Source organism: Numida meleagris, chromosome 3 (genome assembly GCF_002078875.1).
Source record: "Numida meleagris isolate 19003 breed g44 Domestic line chromosome 3, NumMel1.0, whole genome shotgun sequence".
NCBI classification, from domain to species: Eukaryota; Metazoa; Chordata; class Aves; order Galliformes; family Numididae; genus Numida; species Numida meleagris.
The window spans coordinates 51404361-51420839 of NC_034411.1; the positions used below are offsets into that span (position 1 = coordinate 51404361).

A 16479-nucleotide genomic window follows, 5' to 3' on the forward strand; every position below is an offset into this window, starting at 1 on the left:
CAGCGTCTGGAGGGCGATAGGAGGAGCGAGGGCTGCGCTTGCGCAGTACGTGCGTGTGGGCTGGGGTTTGAGTGTGAGTGCGTGCGAGTTGCGCGGCTGCGGCCGGGGGAGTGGTCGGGCCTGCCGGGTCGGAGCTACCCGCTGGCCGCCGTCGGCTGAGCCTGGGGACGGGTTGGAGCTTGTCTGCTTTTGCCGCCTTTCGCAAGGCCAAGGTTCGCACGCGGCAACGGGAGGCTGGGCTGCTATTGGAGGAGTGGGGCGGGGGGGCTTGGGGAAGGCAGAGCCGCTCTGTATGCCGACGGGGCGAGGGAGGAGGCCTCTGGCTTTGGGCAAGCCGGTAGGCCCGGCGGGTTTGGGGTGGGCGGTACCCGTGTCCGACGACGGCCTGTATGGAATGTGGTCCAGAGGTAGGTACTGGCGCAGGGTAACAGTGTTTTGTTTTCTGCTTGCTTTTTTTTTTTTACCTTCCTGGGTTGCAGCGTTCAGTGAAGGTGTTTCTGTGTCTTACAGGCTTCATCTGCTTTCATCTGTAACCCCAGCCAGGAATTTTTCCTGCTACCTGCACCTTTCAGCATTTGTGAGAGCTGCAAGGATGGTGAATGTTCTGAAGGGTGTTCTGATTGAATGGTTAGTGACAGCATCAAAGTCTACTTAACTGTTTCTTTAGAACTGGAAATATTTTAAGTGCTTTAAGAGTCTAGACCAAAAAATGGATCTGTATGATAAATGATAACAGACAGACAGATGAAAAACAAGGTCTTTATGGGAAGAACGAGAGAGGCAGTTGTAGGTAATCTTAATTCCAAATTCTCTTTTTCAAATATGTTGTTGTTTTCTACTTAGACTTGTTTGTTATATTGCAAATAACGTTAGTTTTGTTCAGAGGTGATGTGTTTCCTTACTGATTCTAGAAGGAAATTAGTCAGTTTTTCATCCTTTGTTTTCTTTTTTTGTCAGTTCGAGTTCACGTTCTGCTCAAGGCTGGCTACTCTAAAATGAGTATGCCTATAATTTCAGAAAGTAAGATGTTGTCATATGTGCAGTCAATTTGTTTACATGCAGTCTGAAGTCCCTAGACTAAGGTTCTGATAACGATTACCTCCAAATGAAAGGAACCGTCAGTCAAGGTTTGTGGAGTCATTATATATCATTATATTGCGTATAGGATTTCTGCTGTATGCTTAAACTGTAAACATATTAACAGACTATAACTGCACAAATGTAAAACATCCTGCATGTTGCATACAGCTGTGTGCCTACTGTGGTTCACTTCTGAGCTGACTGAACATTAGCCAGCTCACCTCTGAATGCCTCATGGCTGGGTGTGGGCAGCCTGGAGCATGAATACCACCATCACTAAAAGATTATCTGCTCCACTTTGGCTGCATGTTAGTATGTTGACAAACCTTCTGAACACAAGAAACTGTCTCCCTGCAGGTTCTAAAGACACCCAAAGCAGAACAGTTCACTGGCAAAACAAGAAATTCTAATATCTCAGGCAGTTAGCACAGTGTTGTATTTTTTGCACTTTATTTTACGTGTTCTGAAAGATGTGTGTTCTTGTACGTCTTTGTGACCACATCCCGCTTAATAAACGTACTCATCCTTCCTGGAAGGGAATCCTTTATCTGATCAGAATCTACAATGTTTGTTACATTATCAGACAGTTTTGATAGCCCTCTGGGAAACTCACCTCTGTGTTGGCTTTGCTAGCTGCTGGTTGTTTTCTTGTTTCCTTCTTGCCTTTGCATAAGGGTAGCTGATGATTCCATCCTGGGAGAAGCTATTACAAACCTGTCCCCTTGTTTACTTTTCAGATACAATTTTTTTTTTTTACAACTCAACTTTTCTAGGATGTGTTAGGTAACAAGTTGGCAAGAAGTTGGAAAAAATAGGTACTTCTGAATGTGTTAAACATTTAAGTAAAACATTAAAATAAAACAATGAAATGCTGATAATGTGCAGGTTTTCCCCTTTCCCCCATATTATTCCAGTACATAGCTAAACTGTTCTTAGGACAAGATATCAAGGATTATAATCTTCAAATGCTGAACACAAGTATTGTTTCTGCTGTAACATGCATCTACTGGCACTGATTACAGTCCTGTATGTTGATTGTGTGAGTGTGTATATTGCCTAACATACAGGCTGGGCACACCAGCTTATGATGTCTGGTATTTGTAGTGTGTTGGTAAGGTACATCTGAAAGAAACAAGCAAAAATAAACCTCTGTGCACCCATCAAGAAGAGAGTGTGGAAGAAGACTGAGAAACACATACTTTTGGTATCTTTTTCATAACTTTTTTTTGTGTAACCTTTGTTTCTCTTCTAACGTTCTAGAACACGTAAGTAATAGCTTCTCTGAAGAAGATAGAGATTAGACTTTCCTATTCTCCTTGCCCCAAAATTGTTTTGTACTTGGTAGTCATTTGGTTTTGATAGGTTTGAGGCTAATCTTGTTTTTTGAGTTACTAGTGGCTGGACATGCAGAGGGATTTGGTTCTCTAATGCATGCCCTTGCATCACAAGCACCTTTTAGGTAAGGGGGTATAGGTCCTCACACTGTGTTTAAAAGAAACAATTGTCCAAGGAATTCTTCTAAGATAGTGTTGCCATTTACTACTTTGTCAAAACAACAATGTTCATAATTTCAAAGTGTTCTGAACTACCTGACTGCAATTTATTTTATTTCTTGCACAGGTCCATGTACCAGTTATTGCACCCAAATACCAATTTTTATCAAAAGCTTACTTTTCCTGTTTTTTTTTTGTTAGAAAAATAAAAAAGAGGGCCCCACAACTGTCAATAAATACTAAGTCTAAATTATTCAACGTTTCAGTGGATCAAAAAGCTTATATTTTGAAGCCACTTTTTCCCTATCTAGTTGATCAATATAATGCAGCCATTTCTTTTATGTAATTTCGATTCTTCTGAAATGCTCTCTTCTGAGCACCAATGAGGTGGTGGTTGGGTTTTTTTGTCTTGTTTTTCCAAGCTACTTTTGTGATAGCAATATAGTAACGTTGCTCTGCCAGTTAGGCAGCCAGTTCTTTTTAGACTTGGTTATCAGTTGACTTCTATTTCTACGATAACAGAGACATTTTTTTGTTGACGGAGAAGCAACTTTTTCAATAGCATCTTAATCTTTTGGTTGTGAGTAGCTCTTGAAGTTAGTACAATTTTCAAAAGAACTTTGAGAGTATCTTAAAAGGATGTTCTTCTTAGTTTTTAGCTGTATCTTATTACAGTGAGGTAGAATCTGATATGTATTTGTCTCTACAGTGACCCAGCAATGAAGCAGTTTCTGCTCTACTTGGATGAGTCAAATGCTTTGGGAAAGAAGTTCATCATACAAGACCTGGATGAAACTCATGTCTTTGTATTAGCCGAGTTGGTTAACTTCCTTCAAGAGAGAGTGGGCGAGTTAATGGATCAGAACTCTTTTCCTATTACTCAGAAGTAAAAAGATGAGAAGTGAGATTGCTGCCAATTTTTAAATAGTGAATTTCAATAGGTTGAGTTGTTACTGTTTTAATAGGCTGTGGTTAGTAAGTTCCACACTATAGTGGCTACTCTAGAAAATGGATAATTTTCATAGACAAAATACTCTTGAACTGAATTTTATTTCTCACTTTGAAAGATTATGGTATCTTTATTAAAATCAATAAAATGATATGCTTAAGGACATGCAAAGGGGTCTTTTTGATGCATGCTTTCTGTTTTTCCTTGAGAATTATCTTGTGAGATGGTATGACCCATAAATGAGTGATGTTTCTTATTGGAATGCTTTATGAACCTTCCCAACATGTTATATTACTGTGGAATTGATTAAATTTGCTTTTAGTGTGACTGATAGAATTTGAAGAAAGTCTGTGCTTGATGGAACATCCCCATACATTGGAGGCATGGTCAGATGAAATCAAATACTACTTTAACTTAATGAGTTTTATACCAAAATGAAAGTTTGTTTTTGTTATGATTTTTTTTGTCACACACTTTACGTGTACCCCATAATAATTACCTACTTCTAGCAGTGCTATGATTTCTGTGTTGTTCTGAGTCTGGGGAGTGTTGGTGAGGATTTAAGGTTTTGACGGAGTGTGAAGGCAAAATCTGTAACCCTGCATCTTTACACTGAGTTATAAACTGGTTATTTGCATGTCAACAATAGCAAATTGGAGGGGCGGCACAAATCTCAGACCAATCCTTTAGGCATAACTGCTCGAATATTTTTTTTACTGAAGCTAATACCTAATCACAAGAAGCTATGTGAATAGGAAGGGAAAAATAAAGAGTTGATTGCTCTATTTAATAAAAAGAAATTTGATTTTGTTTTTGTTTTAGCTCTTTGTCCTCTGTGTCCCCTTTGATAAAATCTGCAAAGATAAGTCCTTATTTCTTTACATTGAAAGTGTAACGAAAAGTCTGCATCTGTAACTCGCTAACTTAGACACTGGCTTATTCAATAAGGCAGCTAGTGCATGATGATGAAACCTGTGAAGATACTTGTCAGCAAATATAGCAAGATACAGATAACAGAAACAAGAATAATGTGCTATGCTTTTATTTCTTATCCCGCTTCTTACTCAAAATAGGCAGATTTATTGGTTTTATAAATGAAAGGCTTCTTAATTATTGTTTCAAAGGGAAGCTTGATTTTTCAGAGCTGTTCTCTACAACTACCTGAAAGAAGGTTGTTGCAAGGTGTCAGTCTCAGGTAACAAGAGGTAGGGTGTGCGGTGATGGCCACAAATTGTGCTAGGGGAAGTTTAGGTTGGATATCAGGAAGAATTTCTTCAAAAAGAGGGTAGTTAGGCATTGGAACTATCTGCCTAGGGAAGTGGTGGAGTGCTTATCCCTGGAAGTATTTAAGAGACGTGTATGTGGCACTTAGGGACACTGTTAATGGTGTACTTGGTAGTGCTAGATTGATGTTTTGACTAAAGGGTCTTTCCCAACCTGTATGATTATTCTGTGATCAGGCCTACTGGAGGAAGAGCATGACAGGACTGTTGTCTAAGGGATGCTTACTTGAACTTCTTACTTTATTTGGTATTTAATAGCTCTAAAGAAAAAAGATACTTTAAGTTCATTGTGTTTTGTGAGTTAAACTTTTGAGTAGTAATTGCGACTTTAAACGGGTTTATCAATGTAACTTTCATTAATGTAAATGCAGATGTAATGAATTTTTGGGGATGCCATAAACACATAAGTACCCTTTCCTTCTCTCCAGTAGAACAATAAGCCAAGGGAGAATAATTATTCAGTGCAGTAAAGGAAGGAATAACCAATAATGAGTAGAGAGAACTCTATGGGGCCACTTCAAGTATGTGAGAACAAACTAGAAAAGATGTTTTATGCATTAACAAGATCCTTTTCTATGAGTTGTAAGTGATGGGATTTCATGGTTTTACTAACGTGGCTTATTTTAACTTTTCTTAGTTGGCATCATCACTGTAAGTGTCAAATTTCAGTCAGCCCCTAGGCTGGGCCTTCAGAAGTAGGTCTCTAATCTTGATGGAAAAATACATTGCTACAATATACCTGTCTATATAAAAATATGTACATAAACAGAGACCGAGAGGCAAATTTTGCTTTTCCAACCAGACAATAGGCCATTGAAGAAAAATAGTAAGCTTTGGTAATAAATCTTTTTGCATTTCCCAATTCCACAGCAGGTTTGGTCAGTAAGCTGGTAGAGCTTACTGATGAGTGAAATGAAATCACTGTGTCAGAATTGAATCTCCATGTCTGTGGTGTAACTCAGACATTGGCAAGGCTTATGTTTGCTATATGTGTAAGTTTCAATACGCTTAATTCATACAACTTAATGATGGAAGAACAAATTTCTCCTAAATTAAATCTTTGGCCTTATGACTTAGCAACTAACAAGAAATTTACAAGAAATAGGTGCTCTGAAAGAAATATGACATGGACCTCTTTATTTTTAACGTGAATAGAGTTAATATTTTACTCCTTTTTGTTTTGTATCAAAGGTGTGGACCTAACAATTTCAAGGCAGACCACTAGGGGGAGCTCTTAAGCAATATTTTAAACTGCTTTCTTTAAAAATTGCTGCAGCTTAGGTAATGGCTGGTCACAGATTTATTCTGCTTTGAAACATTAATATCTCACTCTGGAAGTGCTTTAAGCTACAGATGAACTATTTTAACTTCAAAGAATCCCACTAGAATGACATTTGTATAAGAGAGTTTGGAATGTAGTTTGTTTAACTCGGGAATTTCTTAGATGTTTAGTTACCTAATGTTTTCTTTTTATAGTTAGGCACAGAATCCCACCACATTATAATGATGCAGGTGAAACTTTTGCCATTTTCAGATGTTACTTCTTGGTCCGAATGTCTCCACACCACTACCCTGCTTTCAGAGTTGCTTTATATTAAGGCACGTCATATTTAGTGAGTATAAATCAGAGGCCAACAACAAGAAAAACAGTTCTTGAACTATCCAAAGGAAAAGTTAACAAATTTCTACAATAAAAGTTTTAATATGAGGAAAAATACCATAATACTTTGTACACTAGTGGTTACATTTTTCATATAGGAAAAAACTTGATAATATTCTGTCCTCTAATTGCGTGGCAGTAATAAGCAGATCAACTGCAGAATAGAAACTGCCTAAAAAATTGCCATTCAAGAAACACTTTAACAGTACCTTAAAAACTTTATTTTTTTTAGCTTTTAGTTTTGTGTATCTGAGCAATTCTAGGTGGTAGTAACAACAGCAAGTAGAAAGGTCAAGAAAGAAGTGTCATTTTCAAACAAATAGCTTTATTTTACCAAAAGGCTAATAGTACATATGCAGGAAATGTGCTCCAGCACAAAATCCATCCAACGCCAAAACTCTTCACTGGTAGCTGGTTAGCCATAATACCAGTCTCCTGGGAAATAAACTAACAACAAAATTTCTGGATGACAGTAGGTTGAAGGAGTTGGTAGCTAGACCTACAGTTTTTCACTTTTCTGTTGCAGGAAAGATGGACTGAGTTGTTAACTACAGAAAACTTGGAATGGTGCCTACCTTTCTATCAGTGAAGGTGTCACTTGCAGATAAGAAAAGTGCTGCACAATTGTGCAATATTGCCACTACTGACATATCAGCTATACCAGGTAAACGTGCTAAGCAAATCTCTAAAATCTGTCAGTGATGTTAGTTATATTCCTGCTCTTTTGAAGGTAAAGGGTATAAGAGCCAGATGAACGAGAAAGAAGGTAGAAAGTACAAGGAGCAACAGTGAAGGAGGCTTTCATGTAGTGGAATTTTTCATTATCATCAGTTACATGGAGATCATAAACCAAAACAAGCCAAAGAAGCAAAGAAAAGACTGATAAAAATGGCGTAAGTTCAAAGCTAGAGGTCAGACATTGGCAACACTTCACCCTCGCTCAAGCTTGCGATTAATCACTTGTGCCAATATTTTAAAGTTTCTGCTAGTCTGGATGATTGCCTTGGGACATCTGGGGCAGAATCATAAACTGGATTTCCTGGGAACTTACCACTTGTGAATAGATGGAACATCAGTTCTGGGTTTTCCAGTCTCGGAGATTGCCACACTCAAACATGACAAGTACTTTTCTCCTTGGTACTAGCATCCAATATCTAACGATGATAATCCTGGGTGTTTTTAACATCTGTAATGATGTGAGGTAATGTAACAGAAAATCACAGAATGGTTTAGATTGGAGGGGACCTCTTAAGGTCATCTCGTTCAACTCTCTGCTCACGCAGGGCCACCTACAGCAGGCTTCCCTCGGCCGCACAACTACAGGGGTGGTGAACAAATTTAATTTTCTTTTAAAAGTCTGAGTAGAATAATAAATATATGTTGCCTGTTTAAAAAAATGCATTATTTTAATTCTATTTGCAGAAAGTAGGGGCAAATTCTTGATGCCAAGCTCTCAGTCCTGCAAATAATTAGACATATTAGTTTGTTGAACTCAAAGATCTCCATAGGTTTTCATGATGATGAGGTTTGAGTGTGAATTGAACTCATTTTGCTTGCCTGCTATGAATACACTTGAGAGAAGTAAGAACATTTTTTATTGTGGAAATTTGTTACTTTTCCTTTGGATAACTCAAGAACTGTTGTTGTTGTTGGTTTGTTTGTTCTGCCCATTTCTTCCCTTAGTAAATGAACATAAAGTGAATATGCAAATGGAGAAAAGAAATCATGAAAAATGAAATAAAATGGAGAAAAAAAAAGTTTGCAACAAAAAAAAAACATTTGATGTGCGTGAGAGAGTGAATATCTTACTGAAAAGAAAAAAATATATATGTAAATATATGTTCTGGTTTGACAGATTAATGAAGGTGAGTTTAAGAGGTTGTTTCTGTGTGTTGATATAAGTGGCATTTGCCATCTGCCTTCCTGAAAAAGAGGCCAGGCTGTGGTTTCTTACAGGGAAGGGTTGTGAATATGGGATTAGTGGTTCATAGAAATGGACAGATATGGAAGGAGCTACTTCTTCTAATAGCTGGGTAAGTTGTAAAACCATTCTCCTGGTGTGACTGAAATGAACAGAGCTGTGTTCCTTTTGAAACTGCACGTTTGTTGTTGCCATTGACTTTAAATGCACTTAGAAAATATTCTGTGCAGTTCCTTTACTGTCATTCGAATGTTTTTGCTGTTAGCTCCATAGCATAATGAACTGGCACTTTAGGTCAGGCTTATTACATTGGAGGAGTGGATGGAGCAGAACCTGTTGAAGGAAAAAGTGCTCTCCTCCCCGTGAGTTTTCTCTTGCTTTTACATATTTTGTTTATTTTAAAATACTTTGCAGTGTGAATTAAGTGTGTTTTAGCATGCTTGACTATCCAAGAGTGTACTGCAAGTCACAGGAGTACAGAACAGCAGCTGCAGAAGACTGATGTGATGCAGTAGAGCTATTTCCTCAGCTGTACCGTGTCTGTGTATACAACAACAGCATCCTGGTAGGCAACTTAAATAAGCATGTGCTATTGCTATAAACGTTAGAAGTGTTGTCTTCTGCTCTCGCCTTGGAAGCTGGGGCTGTTTGTTAGCTCCTAGGATGTCCCTGGGTTCCAGTCGTGGGGCTCGGGGGCTGTGTTTGAGCTTGCTGTTGCTCCCTCAGGCAGAGATGGCTCAAGCTGAACGCAGGAGATGAGAAAAGAATTCAGCGATAGCGCGTTCGCCCCTCAAAGCCTGCCCCGAAGGAGACCGCCCGCTTACGCGACCTTAGTCCTACCTCGCCGCCCCGCGTCCGTGAGGAGGGCCCGTGGGGACGGGCGGCCCTGGGCCCGCGGCGCCGCACGGCGGGGGCGGGGCCGGCGCGGGGAAGCGCGGTGGTCACGTGGCGGCAGGGTCACGTGGCGGGGAGTCGGGCCCAGGCGTCGCCGCCGCCGCTCCGGTAGCGGTGAGAGACGGAGCCGGGAGGGCGGGCGCGGGGGGAGGCGCCGCGGGGCCGAGGGCGGGCGCGGGGAGGGAGCGCGGGGCTGCGAGCGGCCGCCGCCCGCCGCGCTGAGGTGAGTGCGGGGCGGGGGTCGCCGCGGCGGGGCGGGAGTGGGTGGGCAGCTCTGCGGCCGTTGTCCTTTTGTTACGGCGGGCGGGCAGCCCGCTCGGGGCGGGGGCCGTCGTCCCTAGCGGTCGGCTCCGAGATTAGCCTGGGGCCGGCCGGGCTGCACGCTTTTTTCCGGTGCCGGCTGCGCCCGGCGCGGGCGGTGCGAGCGGGCTCCTCCCAGCCTCTCCGGCCGGGCCGGTAGCACGGCGCTCGGGGTGCGATGCCGTCGGCGCCGCTTCGGCCCTGCCCGCTCCACGTCCCCCTGTGCGGGGCACCCGGGCGTCCCGCAGGGCTCCGGGGAAGCTCCGGGGAAGCCCCGGGGTCCGCCCGGCCGGCGCTGCTCTCGGGCCGCGTAGTACAGCGTAGAATGGAACCGGCCGGCGGTTCCGAGTGCCGCTAGGTGCCCGCTTCTCAGAGCGGCGGTTGAGATATGATGTGCCCGGGGGAGCGCGGGGTGAAGGGCCCCCGAGTTACCGGCACGTTCGGGTGCTCGGGAGCCCCGCGGTATCTCAAGGAAGGACCAGACAAAGGCCTCAGTAGAGAAGACCTTTCTCTGCTTCTTTAAAAAACGTGATCGCGCTCGTGTCGTTCTCGTCGGGGACTTCATTTTGCCGGGGTGAGAGCGCCTGTCCCAGTGTTACTGGTGGGTGAGCAGCACGCCGTGCTGTGCATAGGTTAGGTAAGAGGTACGTGCTGCTGATGCGTCCCCGCACGGCAGCTGTAAACAGCACAGTTGTTGCTTAATGGCTGTCTTTAAAAATGATTTGTGAAATGTAAGTCTGAAGCCCTAAACTATCTGACTGATGAAATGCGGAATACCAAGCACTTGCTTGGAAAAGCAAGTGTTTTGCCATCATATAGCACTGACACCCTTGGAGATGGCTATGTGAATGTGAGCCACAAATGTTTAACTGTTTCTACTGAAAGCTTAGTCCATTCTTACTTAAAAAGAAAAAAAAAAACCAGAAGGCTTGTCACAGAACAGATTTCTCTTTACACCACTGTTCCTGGTAACACTGCTTCAATCGCACCGTCACAGATTTTTCTGTAATAGCAGAATGATGGTGATCCCTGGGGACGCTCACAGCTCCATCCTGCAATTCTGATTTGAGAAATAGCTTCATGCCAGCAGCCCCTAAACAGAGTGCTCTTGCAAGGGAAATGTGGACAAGTGGGCCTCGTTTTTCATAGGTATTGAGAGACAAGTGAGATGGAGATATTTCCAAAAATTGTGTCTGCCACTGCCCCCAGTGGAATTTTATAAAAAGGTAATTATCAATTTTTGTGGGGCTGAAACGAAGCAGTTGGCTGGGGTCTGCATGTGTAGGTAGACGCTTTAAAAATCAAAAATTGCCCAGAAGACTGCCAGCTATTGCTGTTGTGAGTGACTTTTATGGAAAGTAGATTGTTTTGTACAATACATCACTGCTTTGGGCTGCAGCCTGTGGAATTTGTTCTCACCTAGTCAACAGGTGTTTGTTCTAAAGCCCTTCTTGTATTTCACTATTCTGAAATTGCCTATTCCTCTTGGGAGCTATACTGAGTTCCTGATGGGTGGTTCCTTTACTACGTTTTTTTCAGTGAGTCGCTGAATAGATTCAGATGGTTCTGTTGTAAGCTTGCATCATTTTATCACAGAAATGATTGCTTCTGCTGAACTTCCAAATAAAATTAGTTTTATTAATAATTAACATCCAGGAAAAAAAGTAGTACATGCCTTATGTTATTTTTAAGCTTGCTTAGTCTATGCAGCTTTTAACAGCACTTTTCATTAGTAGGTTTCAAAACACCTTGCAAAAGAATTCAGTGTAATTACGATTTTCTTATCTGAGGGTAATTATCTAGTGCTCACAAAGATATCATTGTTCACCTGTGATTGCTCTTAGAAACTCTGTAAGAGGTTAAAAAATAAAATCAGGTATTGATTAAAAAACAAACAAAAAATGCCTTATGATAAAACCCCACATGCTCACATTTGTTTTGAACAGTTTTCTGTTGTAGCACTTTTATTTTGCATAATGGTGCCTGAGGTCATTTCGTATTGTACCTCCTGTGCCAAGGCTGGGAGCTAATCCTGCTCGCTGTTAGGTAGAACAGGCTTCTCTGCTTCTTGTCAGAAGAGACCCTGTGGAAGGCTTAACCAAATTCACAGATGAGTTAGAGAATGATTCAGGGCAGGTTTCTGTTAAAGGGCTCCAAGTAATCATGGTGCATGCCTCTGGTTACCAAGGAGCTAGCTTGGTTGCTGAGAGGGTTTGTACAGATGTCTTTTCATATCTATTAGAAGTGGGGGGGAGATTTGAAGGAGTTACTTGTATTGCCAGAACCATTCCATCTTCTTGGCTTTCTTCCTCTTCAATGTGCAGAGCTGGTGAGAGGTAGTGATTTGGAATCTTGCTCTTTTGTTGCTATTGACTGGAACTGTTTCTTCTCTTTAAGCATCCCATTTTTTGTAATGCTTCTGGAAGCAGAACAAACTTCTGGCACAGGAGGTGTGAGGTGCACACTCTAAAATAGTGTGGGTTTTTTTCCCACCCGCAGCTATCTCTACCAATCTTGGTGTGCAAATTATCACAAATTTTATTATTGGTGCATTTTAATAGGCGATCTAGTTTAGGACTTGAGATCTCTTATACTGTGTTGATATCTTCCAAAATAGCACAAATAAATTGTTTTCTGTTGTATAGTTTGAAACAATGGAAACGTCATTTAGGGGTAACAATACTTGCTAGGAAATGTGCAAAAGATTTTATAACAGCAGTGTTACAGTTTTATTCGTATGGGAACTCTTTGTGTGTGATACTGTCCAGAAACATGTACTCATGTAACTTATGTCTGAATTGTAGACTCTTCATTAAGGGAATAGTAGGGCTTCCCTATAGTAGTGAAATGCTTGCAGACAGCAAGCTCTGAAATCAGTGATTTCTGTTGACTTCATGTCAAAACAGGGCCTGCCTGTAGGCATGGCAGAATCTAAACTTGTTAGATCCATGTGGATTTGGATAGTTTGGGATAAAGATTTAAGAGGTCTAATTTCATAGAGGAGAATTTTCTGCCTGTTTTTATGTTCATTTTTCTGTGACTCAACACCCCTAGTCTTGTGTGGGGGGACTATTGCTTTCATCCTTGCTTATTTATTTCATTCGCTATTGTCTGTTTTGTGTTATTTTTAATTAATTTCATTGTTTACCTAGTTTTACAGTACTTAAAAGTTTAATTTTTTAAGTGGTCTATGATAGTTTTCCCTTTGTGCTTATACTATGAAAAACCTTAGTACTCTTCAGAGTGTGAGAGGTAGATTGTGTTGATTCTGAGCATTTCTCACAGGCTGCACATCAAATCCTTGATAGCTAGAACATATCACAGCTGTCCTGGAGAACCTCCCGCAGGAAATGTGGGCTCTTCGCGTGGCATGGAGGTCCTGGCTCATTTGATTGTTGTCCTCTGCGTGGTCTCAGAGCCAGCAGATCTCATCCTGCTAGGAGTCATACATGCTTTCCTAGTTTCCTGGGTTTAAATCACCTCTGATGCCCTTGTCTAGTGCAGAATACTCTTTGCAAAACATGTATTTGAAGATTAATTTGCCCATTAGAATATAAGAAATTTGGCACTTTTCACTACTAGTATCGTTTCTTCTCTTGCTTTGTACATGTGATGGAATAAATTCCTCTCCTGTGAAGACATTCTTCTCATTAAATGTTTGCTGAAGCGAATATCTTGTCAGCTAAACTGATTTCTAAATAAAATCTTCAAACATCTCTTATTTCATTAGTTTGAATAATAATTGCTAACTAAAATCTGGAAGGAGGCCAAACCCGTATCTATTCATACAACAGTTTGAAGAAAATTACTGCAAATACTTTATCGGTGCTACCTGGCACCACTTAAGCAGATGAAAAATGCAGGAAGGATTCCTATGTTGGATACAGTACCAAACAAAAGCAGCATTCTGCACGTGTATTAAGAACACTGTTGAACAGCAGTGTTTTTAGACATGAGCAGAAATAAAGTCATAATGAAAAGCAAAGGTGGGCTGATGGCTGTGCCAGCAATGGATCGTGGTCCACAGGGGTTCATGTTGGAGAAAGACCTTGGCTCGTGATGTTCTTAGGTTGAGAGCGGAGAACTCAAGAGCTGCACACGCTCCTTTTTGTTCTGCGTTGGTGTAGTACCCAGTGCAGTGGAAGCCCCATTCTGCTTTGCAGCTTAGTCTTACTGGTAGCATTCCTCCTGGCTGTGCTTCATGAGAACGAGTCTCTGCTCTGTCAGAATGGTGGAATGAGTTCTAGGAAATCCTATTAGTCATAAATAACTAAAAAATAGAATGCAGCTCCAAAGATCTACCTGTCTAATACCTGGATAAAGTATGTGGAAGGGAGACTCTAGCACAAATCCTCTCTTGTAGATAATATAGGCTGCGGATAATAGTTAACGTTGTATTAAAAATATCACAAATGTTACTCAGAAAGCTATTTTAAGTGTTAAGTAAAACTTGAAGGGGGAGTGAATTCAGCTAAGGGAGAAGGAGGAAGAGTTATCTATTTGTGGTGCCTTCCCCAGCTCTCGTGAGTGATGTGAGTATATTAAGAACTGTTGCTGTATAAATATCTTGGCTGCCATACAAGTGCCCTACATAGTGCTTGAAAATGAGGGAATTGAGCAGTGTAGGTGTCGAACCAGCTTTAGATATTTTACCTTCATTTTTTCTGTGCAAAGAAATGCAGCCCAAGAATGAGCTCGGACCAGAGGTGTTTTCCACATCGGTGTCTTGTTTTGGTGGTGAGTGATAGCAGGAGCCTAGGGCGTGCAGATAGCTGGGTATCTGAAGGAAGTTTCACCAGCTTCTAGCAGGATGCAGTTTAGAGATCTCTAAACAGACGATTTGGTATTGAATCGTTTGGTTTTTAATAGCTGTGGTGAATTTATGCAATCTCTTTTTGAACCCCCAGAGACATTAACGTCTGCGGCATCTAGTGGTGCAAGAATGATAGAAACGTAGGTGTTCATTTCTCGTTAGAATCACAGAATTGGGTTGGAAGGGGCTTAATAGATCATCTAATTCCAATGCTGTTCCACTGTTGCCAGGTTAAAAGCTACAATCCTCCACTCCCTTCATTTTGTACAGTGCAAATGCTTGCTATTTTTAATTTGTAAAATTTGATGTCAAATTTGTATGGATGAGGTTGACTGCTTCATGTGTGCATCTGGAATGGTAGATGTGCAGACTCTTTCTTATTTGTTGGGAAATAACTCTTTCATCTTCTCACTTTCAGTAACGTCCTCTTTGCCTATACATCGCAATTTCTCATCAGCAGTTCTCTGGTTCCATTTCACAGACAGCTTTGCACTTAGAAATGTTTTTTTTTTTTGTAAAGACTACGGAGTTGATAACTGTATATGAATTGTATCTGCAGAAAGATTGTGAGCCTCTGAAAGGTAATGGCTACATCTGTGAATGTTTGTAAGAACAGGGAGAGTTTTGGTTCAGCTCTTGGTGTGCAGTTTCCATAGTGGAGTAGCAGAGGACAGATATTATGCCTATATTTATCATATAGTTATCTAAAAAACATTTTAAGACATTCCCGAATAGCTGGAAACAGAACAGCGTGTAATGAAATGGCTCTCTCCTGCAGCCCCTACTTCTTGAGTTTTTACTTCATCTGTAAAGAAGCAATATTATAAATCATATGGGTTTGATGGCTCTGCAGCCTTCCTGGGATCTCCCCTCTTTGATGTGGACTTACCCTTGGCTTGGATTCCTCATTCCTCCTTTTCACTGCTAATGTTTGTTAGCAGATCTTTACAGGTGCTTTTGTTGGTGCTTAATGCAAAGATCCTTCATGGCAGTGTATTCTTGGGTTTTTTTTTTTTTTTCATTTGTCAGAACAGAAAACGAGGGTGCAGGTCCCATTGTCTGGTAACTTTTCAAAATTAGATAAAGCGATAAAGGTGGTTGAATTCTAGGAGAGATACTTAAGTAGGTGTGTTTGAATCTTATAATGACATGGGAAGCTAAGCAGTGAAAATCTGCTGACTTGGATGAATGATCAAGAGATTAAACAACCTCATGTTACTGATAGGATATTTGGAAGCATTTGCAGCTTTTCCAAAGTGGAAATTGAAGGGAAAAAAAAAAAAAAAAGAGGATTTTTTGTTTAACGTAGCTATGGCAAGGCCCATTATGATAGGCCATCATGAGCAAGAATTAGTCTGTTTTGCTGAACAAAAAAACTTCTGTGCAGCAATAGAGTTCTATTAAAAGCAAATACAAAGCATAGGATTAAGTGATTATGTTTTCATCCTATGAGCTATAGAATTTTAAGAGGTGGATTCCTTCCAGATTTCACCAAGCTGCTGAGAAGTCACTCTTTCTTAATAGCAGTAGAATAACTATGGAACATGTATTCGATCCAGTGTACGTAATTTCTGTGTTGCAAAGGGAATTTTTGCGTTTGGATGTCTTCACTGGACCTGTGGTGAGATTGAGGAAAGTACTCTGTATGAAGAAGTACAATTTGAGCTCAGTACTAGTGCTGGGAGTATGCCTGTGCAATATTAGTCCCACGTTTACATTCTCAAAAGGTTAAGTACTTATTTTTATTAATAAAGCAGTTGGCTTGGAAATTTTCCTTTCTTCAAAGGAAATAAATGAGCCACCACTGATGTTTGTAGCATGGGAGGTGTTGAAGAAGGTTATATTGGATATTCTCATAATACGGCTTTGTTTTCAGTCCTGTTGGAGGATTTTGCTATTTTTATTATTAAAATAGAGAGTATTTGGCCAGAATAGTGGTTGTTCTGGGCTAAAAGTGACCAGTAATGCTTAAAGATTTCATAAAAGATAGTGTTCTGTTTTTCCAGGACACAAAAGTAAAGTCTTTAGTCATTGTCAGAGGGAGGTTATTCCAGAGGTTGGGTGGTTTACTTAATTCATTCATCCC

General features: G+C 40.9%; 2 protein-coding genes across 7 annotated transcripts in view; both read left to right on the forward strand.

The window, feature by feature from the left end:
- On the forward strand, nucleotides 53–3693 carry GTF2H5 (general transcription factor IIH subunit 5). The gene is made up of 3 exons (XM_021391600.1): nucleotides 53–212; nucleotides 511–627; nucleotides 3283–3693. Exons 2-3 carry the CDS (start codon nucleotides 593–595, stop codon nucleotides 3461–3463), a joined length of 216 nt encoding a protein of 71 aa, XP_021247275.1. The 5' UTR covers nucleotides 53–212; nucleotides 511–592; the 3' UTR covers nucleotides 3464–3693.
- TULP4 (tubby like protein 4) overlaps nucleotides 4478–16479 on the forward strand; it is a 145267-nt gene continuing 133265 nt past the window's right edge. Inside the window, exon 1 of one of the 6 annotated variants that reach the window (XM_021391588.1) lies at nucleotides 4478–7129. The gene's annotated coding sequence lies outside the window, so the exon portion shown is untranslated. Of the gene's footprint in view, nucleotides 7130–9311; nucleotides 9395–9441; nucleotides 9504–9968; nucleotides 10218–16479 lie in introns of those variants that run through there. The other 5 variants (XM_021391582.1, XM_021391583.1, XM_021391584.1 and 2 more) reach the window with 5 other exon arrangements.

Excerpts from the sequence above, each read along its gene's own strand:
- GTF2H5 (XM_021391600.1), top strand. The coding sequence starts at position 593 with ATGGTGAATGTTCTGAAGGGTGTTCTGATTGAATG. Across the intron at positions 628-3,282 it reads AAGGGTGTTCTGATTGAATG|TGACCCAGCAATGAAGCAGT; the intron begins GTTAGTGACAGC and ends TTGTCTCTACAG.